This window comes from Mytilus edulis, chromosome 3 (genome assembly GCF_963676685.1).
Source record: "Mytilus edulis chromosome 3, xbMytEdul2.2, whole genome shotgun sequence".
In the NCBI taxonomy this organism is placed as follows: Eukaryota; Metazoa; Mollusca; class Bivalvia; order Mytilida; family Mytilidae; genus Mytilus; species Mytilus edulis.
The window spans coordinates 13,795,642-13,814,265 of NC_092346.1; the positions used below are offsets into that span (position 1 = coordinate 13,795,642).

At 31.0% G+C, this 18,624-nt stretch overlaps 2 protein-coding genes across 3 annotated transcripts; one reads left to right on the plus strand and one right to left on the minus strand.

Annotated features, from left to right (window-relative positions):
• Nucleotides 1–893: 893 nt before the first annotated feature.
• Nucleotides 894–12,493, minus strand: LOC139515871 (protein tumorous imaginal discs, mitochondrial-like). 2 transcript variants are annotated; one of them, XM_071305610.1, is made up of 8 exons: nt 12,382–12,493; nt 9,396–9,521; nt 8,173–8,269; nt 7,517–7,734; nt 5,519–5,668; nt 3,677–3,784; nt 2,640–2,695; nt 894–1,014 (listed from the first exon to the last, which is right to left on the minus strand). In XM_071305610.1, the coding sequence occupies exons 2-8, from the start codon at nt 9,461–9,463 to the stop codon at nt 995–997; spliced, it is 717 nt and encodes a 238-aa protein (XP_071161711.1). In that variant the 5' UTR covers nt 9,464–9,521; nt 12,382–12,493; the 3' UTR covers nt 894–994. The 2 variants fall into 2 exon arrangements, with proteins under 2 accessions (XP_071161711.1, XP_071161710.1); XM_071305609.1 differs by having other exon boundaries at nt 12,221–12,457.
• A 2,805-nt stretch (nt 12,494–15,298) lies between these two features.
• On the plus strand, nt 15,299–18,158 carry LOC139515873 (uncharacterized). The gene is made up of 2 exons (XM_071305613.1): nt 15,299–15,435; nt 16,249–18,158. The coding sequence occupies exons 1-2, from the start codon at nt 15,376–15,378 to the stop codon at nt 16,726–16,728; spliced, it is 540 nt and encodes a 179-aa protein (XP_071161714.1). The 5' UTR covers nt 15,299–15,375; the 3' UTR covers nt 16,729–18,158.
• The last annotated feature ends 466 nt before the right edge of the window (nt 18,159–18,624 follow it).

Here is an 18,624-nt window from a genome sequence, read left to right on the forward strand (position 1 = left end):
TTAGCATTATGTACAAGTTTAATAATATTTGGGTAAGGTAAATTAAAGTTTTGAGAATGGAAACCAGCTTTTGGACGTATGAACTGACGTACATATGTACAGATGGACGAGGGTAAAACTTACTGCCCCCTTCAATATGGCAGGGCATTAAAATGATTATTCTGCTCAGCAATGGGCATAATAAAATATTTTGTATCATGTTCACACATTAATGTTTGTTGTACTGATCATCTGCATTTTCAGCTGATTTCCAAGTGATGCTTTAATTCTTTTTTTCCCTATAGATATAGGAAGATGTGGTGTGAGTGCCAATGAAACAACTCTCCATCCAAATAAAAGTTTATAAAGTAAACCAATGTATGTATTTAACATCTTTTTTCATATTTGTTTTTTCTGTGACATTGGGTTGCTACCTGGCTTACACCTTGTTTTTCCTTTCATTTAATTTTCCACTTGTTTCCAAATATAATTAGTATTTTACAGTAATATAACAAAATGAAGAAAATAAGGTATGATTGCCAATCAGAAAACTCTTCAGCAGAGATCAAATGATGTTGAAGTCTACAGCTATAGGTCACTGTATTGCCTTCAACAATGAACAAAACCAATTACTTATAGTCTCCTATAAAAGGGCCTGAAATGATAAATGTAAAACAATTCAACTAAGAAAACTTACATCTTTGTTGTCTGCTCTTTGGTCTTGTTGTTGTCTCCATTTCCATTCTCAATTTTTTTTTTATTTATGTAGAAAACAATGAACAGGCACATACAGAATGTGGGGACGTTAAACTTGTTAGTGGGTTCCCTTCCCTCCTCCTGGGGCAGTGGTGTAACAGTACAACATTTTGTATACAGTATATAATTACTTAATCATAACATAAAACTTTTAAAAAAAAAGTAAAATTCTTTTATCATTCAAATAAAATAGTACATAACATATAAATACAATGTAAAGACTTGTAAAAAAGTGTTTCTAGGAGATATCTTCTCTGTTTTACCTCTTGCTGTTTTTACCTGTTGAAAATAAAAAAATAAGTATTACATGTTTATTTATAAAAGTCTAGTGTTAGGCTATATAAAGCAATCAATGGAATGGTGAAAATAAGGTCCACATAGGTCAATTATCTATATACTTACTTTTTTTGTGATAATGTTTTCTTCCTGTGAAAATATATGTCCCTATTGGCAATGACTGCAACAATGTGCAATTTATAACAATATTAACATTTTTTTATTCGAGCGTCACTGATGAGTCTTTTGTAGACGAAACGCACGTCTGGCGTAAATATAAAATTTCAATCCTGGTATCTATGATGAGTTTATTTGTTGTCTTCTTTACACATTGACTTTAAGCGATAGATTGATTGTAAGGGAGCTACAATTTGATTTTTATGGGGGGGCTAGGATGAAATTTGAAAAAATAGGCAGGACAGGAGTTTTGAGTAAAAAAAAAAGGCAGGATGAGACACTTGCAAAAAAAAAAGTCAGGATAAACTAAAAAAAAAAGGCTGGACCAAACAGAGTGAAAAATAAAAAGGCAAGACAGAGATTACAGCTAAAAAAAAAATGCAGGACAAAATTTTTCATCCTAGCCCCCCATAAAAATCAAATGGTAGCTCCCTAACACTTGTAACACTATTATAATATTTCATGGCCCTCATTTTTTATTGGTCGAGGAAGCTGGAGTGTCTGGAGAGAGCCACAGACCTTTGTTTGGAAAACTGACAGTCCTTGTCAACTAAGATTGGAGTCAAGTGTTTATGTGGTAGAGTGTTATGTTTTAAATTAATATTTATTTCTAGCAAAATAGTTCATGGCAGTCATAGATTTGTTGGAAATTTACAAATGGCCTGGGCTGTGATATTTGAATTTTATCCTGAGCGGTAGCAGTCAGGGGACTTTTCTAAATCACTGATTCAAGTAACATTATTTCAATAAAGGTTGAAAGTAAGAGTTGTCTTTCTTTAATAATCACCTATTTAAGTAGTACAAAATAATCACTAGAACATGTAGAAGAAGTTATTTAATTTTACTGTAGCTTTAAATATAGAATACTAATGATCCAGGGACTAATTATGTTTCTAAACTTATCAGAACCAACATCTGTGTTGTCTAGGATGACCAGGTCATTTCAGGTGATGACCTTGTACTGAATCTAGGATAATGACATAAAAATCACTTGTTTAAGTATCATACCTCAATTTCCTTCCAAAAATCACTTCTTTAAGTATCATTATTTTAATAACCCCCACTAATTTCAACACCCCCGAACAGTGAAATTTTTATTGCGAACAGTAGAATTTTATTACATAATCTGAAAGATGAAACTTTGAACTTTACAGGAAAAATACTCCCACTGCTGGGAAAAATCTGTTAAGAAAGTATCGGTTCATTATGTAAAGCCATTATTATAGCATTTTTTCAACTAAAATAGAATTCGCAGCTAAATGATAGCATCAAAGGCATAAACCTTGATACTTAAATGAAGCAAACAAATTTTTTTTTTCAATTTTACTAATGAAAAGATATTTTTTAAACCTATGTGTTTAAAATTTTGGTAAAACTACAAAATCACAATTTGTAACAAAACTTCGAATTTGCTACTCAGTAAGTCCCCTGACTGGTTAGCATGCACATACCTTCTCTGTAATGTTTGGCTATGTATTCTCTAGCTATCCATTTATCTGCTTCATCCCTGCAAGAAAAAATTGTGAAGTGAACTTGAATGGCAAGATAATCATCATTTACCAATTTATGATACTTTTCACCTAATGTATACTAGCATGATCAACACTACCAGTGTCACATGTGGAGCAGGATATGCTTACTTTTCCAGAGCATCTGAAATCAATTCAGATTTTGATGGGATTTATGTTATTCAGACTTATTTTTCCTATGAATCGATGTGTTTTGTCAACTATTTTTTTCATCATTGACAATTTGTTATTGACCTATAGATTAGTTCAAATATCGCTTTGATATCTCTACTAGCCTCTATCATACAAACTTATAAATCCAATAACTTGTCGGTTATATGTATTGAAAATTTTAAAAAGAAATGTGAATCTATCATTGATTACACTTAATCTAAAAATAAATATCATTTCAAGTTTATCCACCGATCAAAGATCTGCTTTTGTATCTATCCTCAATATCCCACCAAGACATGAAGTTGTGTAGCTTAATGTGTTGATTGGATTCTGAGGATACAAAAGCAGATCTGTGATCTGTGGAAGAACTGAAATGATATTTTGATATCCAGAACCAGAAGTAGCCAGCACATTTCAAATTTTAAATTAGGTTTCTGAAAGGCATATGAAATTAACTGTAACACAACAACTTAAAATGCAAATGACAATGCTACGCGTGTTATTCAGTGTGCACCAAATTTTTAATGTTATTTCTTCATAGACAGAAAAAATATTACAGTCATTTCTTATAATTTAATTCTAAATTCCATTTTAAACCGTAGAAAACCATGAAAAAACGTTGATGACGTCACGGTCACATGACTAAGTTATTTCCATGGGCTCATAACAAAATAATGTCAGCCAATCAGAAGACGCGTTACATCCAAAATTAAATTATCTTCAAATAAAACCGGAATTTTTTAACATTCTCAATATTCAATAGAAGCTATACTGATAAAATAACTTGACCTTATAATTCTACATACCAGTTTTTGCCGCCTTTTTCTAATATTTGATCAATATCATCAGTGTACAGTTTGGAATATTTGGCCATCTTTGCATGCTTTTCTTTCTGGGCTTTTCCAACTGTACTCCTATAAATAGAAAATATTACATATAAATGTAAATGAAATGAAATGAGGGTAAACATAGAAATTCAAGATTGATCATTTATTTTCATCTGTTGCTATGGTGAAAAAAGCTATATTGATGTCCAGTTTAACTGTCAGGCAAACATAAAATGCCAATCATTGTCAATCAGTTATATCTATTTTGGTGAAGGATTATTGGGTTTCTTTTTGTTAAGTAATTACTCCTTGTCACCTAGTGTCACTTTTATGATATTAGGGGAAGTGTGTCTGATAGGGAAATTGTCTGATCAAGAAAAAAAGAAGGTATAAACTTTGTATATTTTCTCTGAATTAAATCAAATATGACATATTTTTTTACTCATAATAAAGGAGATGTGGTATGATTGCCAATGACACAACTCTCCACAAGAGACAAAATGATACAAAAATCAACACCTATAGGTAACCATACGGTCTTCAACAATGAGCCAAGCCCATATCGCATAGTCAGCTAAAAAAGGCCCTGAAATGACAAATGTAAAACAATTCAAACGAGAAAACTAAAAGCCTTATTTATGTAAAAAAAAAACCATGACCATGACTGTACCTGAAGAAAACGAACAACCTTCTAAAGAAAAACTGACAATCCTAGTAAATTCAGATTAAGAGACGAATGCTCCTTTCCAAGAGATTGTTTCAAACCCACAACCTGTGTTGATAGGGTAGTGAACACATGAGTGGATAACATATTACTGTGAAATCAATTATTTTCCTGGATACCAATTGAATTTAGGTGGGTTGAGGAAAATAAGTATTTTGATGGATATTTTAAACAAACTCAGCATATATCAAAAATTTTGTGTTTAGTTAAATTACTGTGAAAGTACTTTTATTCATGGGGTACCAATTTTCGTGGTTTTCGTGGATGACTTTATCCACGAATTTAAGTGTCCAACAAAATATAATGAGTGTTGTCCAAAATAAGACATAGAAACATCCAAATGTAGGTTTGACTGCCAATAATATCTACAGTATACATTGAATATCGGCAAATCTACCAAATGCACTATGAACTCCAACTGCAGGCAGGATTATATCCATTTAATCTTTAAAAACCTAAACTGTAAATGTTGACTTTTTAATTTTCATACAAAATATTGTTGATCAATGAAAGTCATGATTTGCTATGATAAAGAGTTCATTTTATTTTCTCATAATTCTCGTACTGAAAATAATAATTTCGTTGTGGACTTGCTCTTGATTAGAAAATAAAATTTAAAATTCAAAGCCCATTTATAGCATTTATTCATGTAACTGTTCTATTCAATATTGACATCTTTATGGCCTAATTAACACCTTTGATGGTCTTTAATCTGCAGATCACTGGATCTTGAGTTAATTAGTGTCAACACTACGATTAACACAGGTACACCAATGTGAATGTTTACTTTGCAATTTTCTTCAATCGAGATAATTTGTGTGATCTTCATTTCAAATATGGCTTCAATTCTTCACTCCTAATTTTGTTTTGAGAAAACTAAAATCCACGAATTTAAGAACCCACGAACATATAACTTTTGCTCAAACCACGAAATTTATATCCACGAATTAAAGTACTTTCACAGTACATAGTATCTTAAATTCAAGTTTACTCTTTTTATCCTTGAAATCCTAACAAATAGTCACCCACATATACACCAGTATTATAATGAATCCACAGTATGTAGCTTAAAGAAAGTAACAGAATTTTATACTTACGATAGAATTCCAATAATTAGAAAATAAGCTGCTGTTAATGAAGCTAAAACTAATCCTATGTCAACCAAATCACTTAAACCATGTTTGCTTTTCTTAAACTGTTCAAAATTATGTTTCCTTCGTAACGCTTCACGTCTTTTATCCTCATTGCTAAAAAGGTATTGAAATATTCATAAGTAAGCATATCAACACATTTACAGATTGCAAGTTAAGAATTGTTATTTCTAAATAAGTATATTTGTCGCACATGACGTTTCATTAAAACAGCTTTTCACTGGATTTTTTTGTTGTAAAGAGAACATCTGTGCCATTTAAGGGACAGGTTCTTTTAACCATTCAGGAGCACCTTTTTATTCTTAATTAAAGTTTTTAGTGGTGTTCAAGTTTCTCAATCTTTAGTTGTTTTTTGTAGAGTAATGGTTCCCTAGATGGTTATAAAAAGTATAACAAAATTTATACAGTACTGAAAGGTAAATTGAAAAAATATGTATCATTTATATTAAGGCCATAAAAACTAACAAAATTAAAGTGACCAGGGTTGGCAAAGTATTACCCGCCCGGGAAAACCCAGGCGGGAATTCCCGGGTTTTCCCGGGCTGGGCAATACTCCCAGAAATGGGTAATACTGGGTAATACTGGGCAATAAGACTTTTTAAGCTTATTTTAACACAAAATAGTAAAGTCTTGTTGTAGTTTCATAGTATTATAGCTAAATATATACATTTTATACAGATAACCATTGAGAGTCATGTTTCTAGAAGATTGAAAATTCAATTTCATTCTTTTTTCCACTACTTCTATGTAGGCAGAATACAAAATTTGAATATTTTAGGATTATCAATACCTTGTTAATTTCCATGTATTGTTTCAACTATCCAAACTTTAAAAAAAAATGCATTTTATTATAAATTATAGCAGTGTTTATGTGAATTATAAATTTAAATGTCTATGCAATCATATTGCTAAATAAACACCCTACAGGGTCAAGTCATTAAACTTTATAGAAATGAAAAGGCTGAATATTGTTATATAAACATATCAATGTCCTAATCTGAATAATTACTTATTAATTAGTGATGTACATATAAATTATGCAAAAGTAATTGTTCTTACATTTTCTTGTTAATTCTTAATGTAAGATATATACATTTGAAAAATGAATTCTTTGAATTTATGTTAACAGTTTGACCAATCTAGACGAGAGGGTGATTTAATAGACTTTCAGAAGAAAATTATTGATAAATGCCTTTTCCAATTAGTATTTGTGTAATGTGTGCCTACATGTTTACTTGTCTCATAGTTGCAAGAATAGTACTTTTTCAAATGTATATATACTTGTATTATCACTCTCAAACAAGTAAACTAATTTATAAATCAAAATGTGTTTATAAATATCTTAAATGTATTGCAATTGAGTTTGATCACTGAATCCTCTTTAAAATTCAGGGCAGTATTTTATATTACCCAGTATTGCCCAGTATTACCCATTAAAACCCAGTAAAACCTGGGTTTTCCCAGTATTTCCCACTGGGCTGGGCAATACTCATAAAACCCGGTTTTTTGCCAACCCTGAATTAAACATAAGATTTTATCAACCAATGGAAAGAACAGAAAACAATTGTCTTATTCTTGACTTTATACAGTCATTTTCTGAAGAAAATGATAGTTTTAAAGCTAGCTAAACCTCCAACATGAATGACAGCTGTTTAAAAATGTATTTCTGCTATATTAACAAATTTGAGTGAGCCATATGCATTCATACAGACATAACAGGTAAATGTAACAATAATTGGGATCCAGAAACCTAAAATATCATAAAAACATTATTTCTAATAGTTTAGCCTTATAAAAGCATTTCAAGAAAGTTTCTTTCATTATATTTTATCTCAAATTATACATGTACCAACAGTATATCAGTGAAAACCCAGAAACTTTGCATTGGCATACCCTTAATCAGTGAACCAGCAACATAATCTTTACACAGATTTCTGTACTTACCTGCGGTAATCTGTATATGCATTCTGATAATTTGCATAGGTATTCTGTTGATATCCTGAATATGTACGAGAACTTTTTCCTGGTGGTTTTTTACTGTACCCTTTAGATTGATCGTATTCCTGTCTTTTCTTTAAATCAATCAATATTTGGTAAGACTCGCTTATTTTCAAAAATTGATCATGATTGGCATTATCATTGAGATTAGAATCTGGATGATGCTGTAAACAGAAAATAGAATATTGTTTTCATGCTCTTATAAACCCCACAGGGTACCCAATTTCTTGAAGGGAGATTTTCCAAAATGCAATGCATTTTTAAAGGAATGTTTGTAATTATGGTTATGACAATACATTTTTTAAAAGGAGTGTTTCAAAAAATTAAGAGTTTGAATATCCTTTGTCAGCTGTCGCCTCTATTTCCCAAAAGGTACTTTATTTTTTCAAGGAGTGTTTCCAAAAGCACTATTTTCTTTAAAAGAAATGTAAAGTTGTCATCAAGACAGGAATCAAAAGGTAAAGAATAGTTTAGCTGTTATTCTTTGAGGTGTTTTAATTTTGTTTTTTTATTTTATACGTTATAAAAAGAATCCTTAATGAATATTATATATCATGACAATAACCTACTAATTTTTACAGTCATTAAATGCATTAGTTTACCTCTTTTGTCAAATTAATATAAGCTTCTTTTATTTCTTTCACAGAAGCATTAGGCTTTATCTTAAGGTTGGCATAATGATTCTGTGTTGATATACACCTGAAAAGATAATGATATTGATCATCAATGCCTTTTTAACTTAAGTTGATTAAGTATATTTATCTTTATTCTACGAAATTTTCCTTTGATACTACTGACTGATAATTTCCTTTCTCAGCACAGTAGAGTGATATGAAAAATAATTGCTAGAAAAACTATGGTGCAAATGCTCTTGGAAATTAAATTAACAACATTGTCAAAGGTAAAATAGCGATAAAAGATTATCTTTGGTCATCTCAAATCGATTGCTTTTCTCACTTTCGCTGTACTGGCTCAAGCGAGAAAATCAATCTCATTGAGATGACCAACAATAATCTATAAATATGATGTAGAATTTGAAACAACTTAGCTTAAGTATCTAACATGTCTAGGTATAAAGTATGATAATATTCATTATTTGAACCCTGAAATTAAAAAAAAAAAATGATATTCCTCAATCCTACATGTAAACAGGTTGACCTGTATTGATTAATTAAAATTTTAATTAATTTCATGCATATTGGTGAAACCAAGGATTTGTATAGTTACTATACAAATCCTTAGTGAAACTGAGATCACTAATTAGGTATAAGGACATGATAGAGTTAATGAATATAATGTGTGAAACTTTGCTTTTATTAAAGTAATCCATGTCTAATAACTCAAAAAAGGCAATTTAAAATAATGCTTAATTTAAAATGAAGCTTTTACAACATGTACAATACACATGTATGTTGAAAATGGATTAAAATGGAGTTATTAGACAAAGATGTGCAAATTTTCCACCTCTCTCTTAAAATTAAATTTTATGCATGTCTTTTTGGCATAAATCTGCATTTTCTTCCATTAAAATCTTTTTAATGTATGTAAAATCTTCATGCAAAATCATTCAATGCAATAACATTAAAAATACCAATTCTACTGCACTAGATGCACATTTTGACAAAAAATGTCTCTTTAGTGATGCTATTTTTTTTTTATTAACTTGTCTGAAGTGTAAATTCTATTATCCATGCATTCTTTTGAAAACTTACATGACCATGATCACTTATAGGATCTAAAAGTCCAAAAAATAGGCAACAATAATTTATTGAGGTTCATATCTCGTGTATCAATAAATCTATTTGTAAATCTTGCCGATCTTTACCTAATAACTGTACAATGATGAATTCTTAGTCTTGGGTAAATGTAATTACACAAGACATTTTTACTCATAATTCTGTGTTATTAATGCATATCTTCATCCCATGTACCATGTACAGTAAATTTATATCTGCAAAAAAATAAGCATTTTCAATTAAGATACATATATTTTGTATAAAATAGATTGAACGATTATGATAATGATGATTATTAGTTGTTAAAAATAATATTTAGTAGCTTGTCTTGTATTATTTGCAACTGAATATGATATTCAGTTGCAAATATTTTAGAACAAGCTACAACATTGTACAAAGCTACATGTACACTTGTAGATCAACCAATAACCAAGAGAAATATTAACAAGAGTGCACACGCTGAAATGTCTCGCCTTCTATACTAATCATTGATATAATTTTGATAGTCCTAAGTAAAAAGCTAAGCTTTATAACAACTGTACCATAAACTTAACATTAACCAAGTTAACTAAACAAAGACCAATGAACCTTGAAAATTAGGTCAAGGTCAGATGAACCATGCCAGGCAGACATGTACAGCTAACAATGCTTATATACAACATATATATAGTCATGATAGTTGACCTATTACTTATAGTTTAAGAAAAATAGACCAAAACACAAAAACATAACACTGTGCAATGAACCGTGAAAATGAGGTCATGGTCAAATAAAACCTGCGCGACTGACATAGAGATCATTAAATATTTCCATACACCAAATATAGTTGACCTATGGCATATAGTATTAGATAAAAAGACCAAAACTCAAAAACTTAACTTTGACCACTGAACCATGAAAATGAGGTCAAGGTCACATGACATCTGCCCGCTAGACATGTACACCTTACAATCATTCCATACAACAAATATAGTAGACCTATTGCATATAGTATGAGAACAACAGACCAAAACACAAAAATTCAACTATAACCACTGAACCATGAAAATGAGGTCAAGGTCAGATGACACCTGCCAGTTGGACATGTACACCTTACAGTCCTTCCATACACCGAATATACTAGCCCTATTGCTTATAGTATCTGAGATATGGACTTGACCACCAAAACTTAACCTTGTTCACTGATCCATGAAATGAGGTCGAGGTCAAGTGAAAACTGTCTGACAGACATGAGGACCTTGCAAGGTACGAACATATCAAATATATTTATCCTATTACTTATAATAAGAGAGAATTTAACATTACAAAAAATTTGAACTTTTTTTTCAAGTGGTCACTGAACCATGAAAATGAGGTCAAGGACATTGGACATGTGACTGACGGAAACTTCGTAACATGAGGCATCTATATACAAAGTATGAAGCATCCAGGTCTTCCACCTTCTAAAATATAAAGCTTTTAAGAAGTTAGCTAACGCCGCCGCCGTAGCCACCGCCGGATCACTATCCCTATGTCAAAACAAAAGTTGCAGGCTCGACAAAAATTAACCTCAACTCCTTAATAATAATAATAATAAATATTTTATTTAAAGAGAGTAAAATCAGTTAGTACGATACTAATCTCCCCTGATGCCCTCTGAATAATTCAAAATATACAATAATATAATATATACATTTACATACATACTTTTTATGAAAAACAAAAGGCGAAAAACATACAGATTATGAGATAGGTAAATTTCATCTGATAATTACATTTTTAGTTTAGAAACAAGAAATTATAAAAACTTTGTTTGAACTGTTCTATCGTTTCTATCTTTTTTATTTGTACAGGAATACTGTTCCAAAGAACTGTACCGGAATATTGAAATGTTTTTTTTCTTCATAAAATTTGTTTTCGAAAGAACCTAAAAGCTACCGATCCTCAGCTAGGACCACTCAGACCACAACAAGACAGACTGAATCATGTTGCATTTGACAATGTTTGACATTCATGTTACCATGGTTATGATAAACCTTTATTCTTTTGTCATATTCATTTTCGTTTATTATTGTGAGTATAAACCAGGACGTCAGTTTCTTCACTTGAATTGTTTTAACATTTTGGGGCCTTTCATAGATCTGGGTTTTGTTCATTGATGAAAGCCATTCATCGATCTATTAAGGTTCATGTGGACCCTATGGCTAAAATGGACGTATATTCACCTCAAAATTTACTCTGAGGACAGGCAAACCTGTGTATCTGGAAAAGTTTTAAGGCATAGCATGCCCTAGATAAATAGAATTCAAATGCATTGTATGATTTAGAAAATTCATAGCTTAACTGGATTTTGCTGTACACTTTTTTCGTCCCTGCAGAAGATGCTAAAATTAACAAACAGTTGAGTTAAACTTGATATGGTCCACTCAGGTACACAGCTTAAATAACCAATTATCATGATTATTGGCAGGTATCTATTGCTCATCTCATGTCCATGTCAAGCAATACAGCTCACTTCAATTATTACCTGTTGGGAAGTTCTCAAACCTGTTTCCCAACTTAGTTTATTTTGGCACCTTCTGGAGGAATGAAAAAAAGTGCACGGCAAAATCCTGGTAAGTGTTTATTTTTCTAAAACATAAAATATATTTGAATTTTATTTATCTAGGGCATGCTATGCCTGAATTTATTTACAGATGCGCAGGTTTGTCTGTACTCAGATTAAATTTTGAGGTGAAAATACGGCCATTTTAGCCATAGCCATAGCCATAGGGTCCCAGGGTCCACAATGACATGAACCTTATTTCATTATTAGTTGTTAATTTCTATGTCATTTGACAGTATTGTTGAGAGTTGTGTCATTGGTAGTCATACCACATCTTCTCATGTTTATACTTAATTCTTATAATACTAAATAATAATAGTTTAAGCTTACGTAACATGTATTTGTATGTCACTATGTGGGATATTATTAATATCTTCGGGGAAATCGTGGTACCGACATTGATCAAAGATTTTCCACAATAGTTTTATATACTTTTTTCAAGCACTGTTTTATGGGATGACAGTTTAAGTTGTAGTTTTTGTTAAACTCACAGTTAATAATAAAGAAAACAAAATAAACAGATTAACCCATGCCAAGTTCAAAAGGGCGATTTCTAGTAGAGGGAGCGTCACGTAATATTCAATTCTGTTCTGTTCTGTTCTGGAATATACCTCCGTTTTATCGGAGCACTCCACTTGTCGAATGAGTATTAACATTTTAAATACTTAACCGAAAAAACGGATATTTTTATAATTACGATATGAAAAATATTATTTAAAAATAAAATTAGTTAGTTAAAGTGAATTAAATAAGGGTTTAAAATGTCTTTGATAATATATTAAAAGATATTAATCAAAAATATTATGCACACGTGACAAATTGCGGCACTTTGATTTACTACTATGAATAAATAAAATTTTACAACCTAGTAATTTCTAGTCAATAGGTGCCCTGCCAAGGCAAATGTTAAATTATATCATATTATTTTGTATATTGATATTCATAGACTGAACTTGTTAGGTTGGCATCCCATGCAGACTGTTTAGACTATATTTAATATTAACTGCTATATTTTCATGTCACTTGATATCACATAAAAGTTGTGTACGCTTCATGTGTAAATGGTAGCATAGCTCTTGTGTTTCCCTTTCTAGATCTAGCAATTTGTCTTTTGGCTGATTACTCATTATGTATAGCAGTCTAATATAATTTTGAGTAATAGTTGATAAAAGAGTGCTTGTAATTTATTGTCCTCCGACGTTGAGCACAGTTACAGGTAAACCGGTCGTTAATATATTTAAACATTGTAGTATTATATAGATAGACTATTCTTTTTGACACAATCATCTAAAGCAAAACAATTACTTTGTAAATTAGATAATAACAGTAGTTTATCGTTCTGTTTTTGTTTTATTTTTAAGCAAGGACTGGAACGGAAATTGGTCTCTTCCTATGAATGTTACTCTCTTTTGTTTTACATTGTTCATCTTTCGATTAAAATAATTGGGCATCACATCATTTATACCCAGTTGTATACTTCAATGTAAAGATGAAGTGTACAAGAAATATGAAAGTATTTTTTTTAAATTACAACCGTGAATGTATGTCATCTTTAACTTGAACCCTAGTGGTTCAACTTTATTTTATTTGAGACATGTTGTATAACCGCATAATGGAAAGCTGATTTAAATGTATGGTTATGAAATTTACTGTTTTTCTGGATGAGGGTTTCTGTTACTGCTTACATGTATTATTCTTCAAATTTGACATTTGGCCATCTATGACAAACGAGACGATTTTTGTTTTGAAATCATCAATTTCCCCCACCTTAGTCATGTTAGTAGCAATACACCAACTTCACCTGCATGTGGGATATACAATTCCCAACTTATTCGGTATTGAAGAGCTTGCAGCTCCTACTCAGACTTTGTCAAACATCACCGCGGTGTATGAACAGAAATTTGATGAACCAGCTAGGGGTATCGACGTCAATATATATGCCTTCTTGTGCTTCTTTTTTTTTAATATTTGGTAGGTTGTTTTTTTTTTGTTGTTTTTTTGTTGTTTTGTAGTTTGTTTGTGTTTTTTTTTTTTTTTTTTTTTTTTTTTTAAATAGTTTTAGGATATTAGTGGTCCTATCAGTATTGTTTATGATATTCTCGTATTCTTCTTGTCTTACATTTTTGCTAATGTGCTTTGCCTTTGTCTTTTGGTATTTCTTAGAAAACTTGTTTGTTGCTCGTCTTTCATTTTTGCTATGAGCTTTGTCTATATGCCTTTTTATGTTTCTTTGTTACATATATGAGTGACGTGGCTCTGTACGTACATTTGTATACATCCCGTCATTGTGTTATTTAAAAGTACTATGGTGTGTATTATTGTCTTTAATTTTGCTAATAAGTTTGGTCTTTATGCCATTTTGTGCTTCCGTGTTATATATTTAGATGTTTCTACATAAGAAAATGTCTGTACCAAGTCAGGAATATAACAGTTGTAATCCATTCGTTTGATGTGTTTGAGCTTTTGATTTTGCCATTTGATTAGGACTTATATATATAGAACTTGACTGTGACCTATAATTGTTAATTTTTGTATCATTTGGTCTCTTGTGGAGAATTGTGTCATTGGCAATCATACCACATCTTCTTTTTGATATGAGGGTCGGTTGAAAACAAAAACGACAAAGGAGATGATTTCAGCTTCTAATTTGTGACTTTTTCTTTTTTCCAAATGGTGAAGTTGAAATCATTACTTCGTAAATTTTACAAACGCCATTACAAGTTGGTTGACCGTTTTTGAATATCTGTTTCACATGTTCACATACCGTATTAGACTATTTACCGGCTTTGTAATAACATGATCAACACGCCAGTTGTCACATTTGGAGCAGGATCTGCTTATCCTTCCAGAGCACCTGAGATCACCCCAAGATGTTGGTAGGGTTCGTGTTGTTGTTGTACCCCTATTTGTGACATTTTTAACAATTGTGTCTGTTTTGTTCACACATCGTTCTCAATGAAGTATACTTTGTAAATTAGATAATAACAGTAGTCTACTGTAAGCAATGAACGACATCGGGTAAGTTTGAGGTCTAAAGTTTTAAAGCTTAACGATTTAAACCCTGATTTAACATCAAAGTTGAAAATATATCCAAAGAATTAGCAATGCTCAGCTATGTAAATGGTCTTTTCACGCAGACCAAGGTCCAAAGTATGATTTGTAAAAGTATAACCTAATAATCAGATAAAAAGTTTTATATGCCTCTTTCATCAATCGCATTTTTTAAATACAGTGGAGTCCATGGATGATCTGAAATTAATCTTTAAAATTCGTATTTGATAACGAAATTATATTCATAACATTTAGAGAGATTTAATGGTATTTAAATAGCATTATGCATTGAAGATAATTTCAAAGTAAGATCAAAATAATCGATTTTACCCTGCAATATTAAACATTTATTAAAATTATAGATCTTTAAAATTGATTTTCGATTTGGTAATTTTACCAAAATATAGAAAGACTACTCAGATAAAGAAGAAGCAATGGCGATAACAGTTTTGAAATATTTAATATTATTTTGCAGCGTAGCCTTCACAGTTCAGGTTAGTTTTATCAATATTTTGTAAATCATCTATAATTTCTTATATTGTCTGTAAGGTGTATTTACATCCAAGTAGTTGTTGTCTCTTTGACACATTCCCCATTTCCATTCTCAATTTTAAAGTTTGTTCTCCACGTAGATAAATGATTATAGATAAAGGCAACAGTAGTATACCGCTGTTCAAAAGTCGTAAATCTATTGAGAGAAAACAATACGGGTTACAAACTAAAACTGAGGGAACACACAATTCAATTCAATATTTTATTTACGTCTCACCCTATGTATGAAATTACACAACTGTAAATTTGAAATCTGGCCCTCGCATATTGAACTACCATTATCATGTTTCAAATAGTGTCTTTGGTGACGCATAATGAAACATTTATGTCCTAGCTGCTCCCAAAATTGTGATTAATGACTATGATGCTTCACCCACGAAATGTCGTGCTTGTTTATATTTGTTTGTGTCCAGTTGTCATTCAAACCCTACCATCAAGCCCTATAAAAACAACACCCACACAATAAAAACTATGAATAAGGGTATAGATGTATAGTTAACAGAATTATTGCAAATGGGAGATTTGGGGATGTGAAAAAAAACTTTATGTTTTTTGGTCACAATTTAACACATTAATAAATATACACTCGTCCGAGTTTTTTTAATGTTATTTTAATATTAAAGCATAAGACGAGTTTTATACTCCATATGTATCTTTGTAAGTTGGACGTTTCTTAAATCCAATCATATGATATATTTTTTTGGAAGTCTTCAATTGACTCTTGTATTCTCTTTATTATTCAAATCCATTTACAGACGTCATGTTCTAATGGAAACCAATGTAACTGCGATTTTAGTGATGAATCTACGTTTAAGAGTAAATCGGAATACCTAGCGGCAGCTGTTGGTGCACTTGGTCCTATGTTAGCTGTCGGAGGAGGATTTGGAATCTGGAAACTGGTCACAAGCAAGCTTACTAGTTCACCTGGAGAATTTTCAAGGGAGACCAGTGACTTGTCAGAGAGCTCGTCGAGAAGAAGTAACAACAGATCACCAGCCACAAACTCCACACGAGCATCATCACGTGTTAGTGCATGGAGCCGATCTACAGCACTAACTATAAACGACATGGATGCTGAAATCGACGACGATCTGGACTTCAGATCTGATTCTCCAACTCCCAAGGAGGGCTTGTCGTCACCTGCATGGTCAAACAACAGGAAAATTCCACCATCTGTTACTAATAGAGCACCTGCACCTGCGCAAAAGAATGACGTAAACAGCTGGATGTTTTAATGTGTGTGTTATATTACAATTGAATAGTAGACATATATATATATATATATCAGCTTTAATTTTAATTTGAAAACGATCTTTTTCTTTGAGTTCGTTTGGGCGGAATGGGTCAAGGAATATACCATAATATTTTATGACCTCATAAATCATTAGTTTCTCCAGTTAAGTGACATTTTATTATTGTGATTTTATTCATATTAACTACGCAATAACTAAATCTGATTAAAATATAGATCTTCTGTTCAATTTTTGCTTAAAAATCTTGGATGAAGGATCTATATTCTAATCAGATGAGTTATAACTGTAATGATAGTAATGATACTCCATTGGTATGTATGTTCCTGCGGGAAAAAACCTGGAAGAACGAGAGATTTAAAATTACTATTTTGATTTTTGGCTGATTAGTACAAAAAACAAACAACTTAAGAATGCTCGCTGCCTTGTTTCAAAAACACAAGCTTTTTAAAAGACTATTATAAATCGATACAAAATGAATAAGAGAACTTAAAAAATAAATTTAAAAAAATGATAGATCCGTGTCTGTTTCCTGCCATTATTGAAAAATAAAGTATCTCGGAAAGGAGCTCTATAACCTTTCAATATTTTTAGTTTATGTTGTTCCTTAGTTAATGCTCTTCTGACTTAAAGTATCAATTTTGAGTTCTAGATCTTTTAATTTCAACAGTACTTAATTATAAGTATCATATATCAATAGAGCCCAATTCATATATTCACACACACATTTTACTTCTAACTCAGTTAAGAAAGATAGAAGACAACACCCAAGGACATTTGATATACCAGTAGTTTAATCGAAAATAGAACTTTGAGGTTAATTCTACTATCATATTTTTTTTTTAAATTGGAGTAATCAATCTTTCTTTATGAATCTTAAGTAGCTATATCATAAGAAGGCACGGAAAGGGGTATATATCTTAAATGTCGGAGATCCGCGCCCATATTATACCATGTGCACTGCAATATACACTATAATTAGGTTAAAGTTCTTATTAAGTTAATAAACAAATAAACAAAATTATTAACCAATCTCTTTTAATTTATAATTCTTATCTATTTATTTGTGAATACTAAGTTTGAACACTTTAATTACAAACAGTCAAATAATTATCAATCTACTATTAAAATTGTTTGTAGCCCCTCTTTTAATAGTCAACGCCAATAATAACGATGACATTCTTGTTTAATGATAATAACAAATTCTATGCAATTCGATATATTTAAAACATAATTATTTTGGATTTTTCCTTTATGTATGTTGGTTGTTTTTAAATATGATAAAACATTGTCTCCTTTTCGAAAGCAAAAACATATATCTTATCCTAGAAAGTGATTTTTTGATTTCTGATTTGAAGTTTTATCTGCCTGATGTGTGCCAAAATAAAAAGAAAATAAAACTGCATAGAAATATATACAGATGTTCCACTTATATGAATGAGCTGTTGATAGCAACATTTCAAAAATACTTTTACGGAATTTAATGAAAATAACGCTTTATAAATTGTGTGCTCCCCAAACCAAATATTAGTCCAATTGATATCAATCATTGTGGACTGGGATATAGAAATACTGTCACCATCAGAGGAATCAAACCGGTACTATTTAATAAACATATCACTTCACATTTTTCGTGCGTCCGATGTGCATTTTTACATTTAACATTTGATTTTGTTTCATACATATATCATGTCTTTAACTCAAAACCTAACACATAAATAAGAAGATGTGACAAGAGTGCCAATTAGACAACTATCCATCCAAGTTACAATATGTAAAAAAAGTACACAATTATAGATCAAAGTAGGGCATTCAACATGGAGACACCGAACAGCAAGCTATAAAGGGCCCCAAAATGACTATGATGGTATATCTATAAAA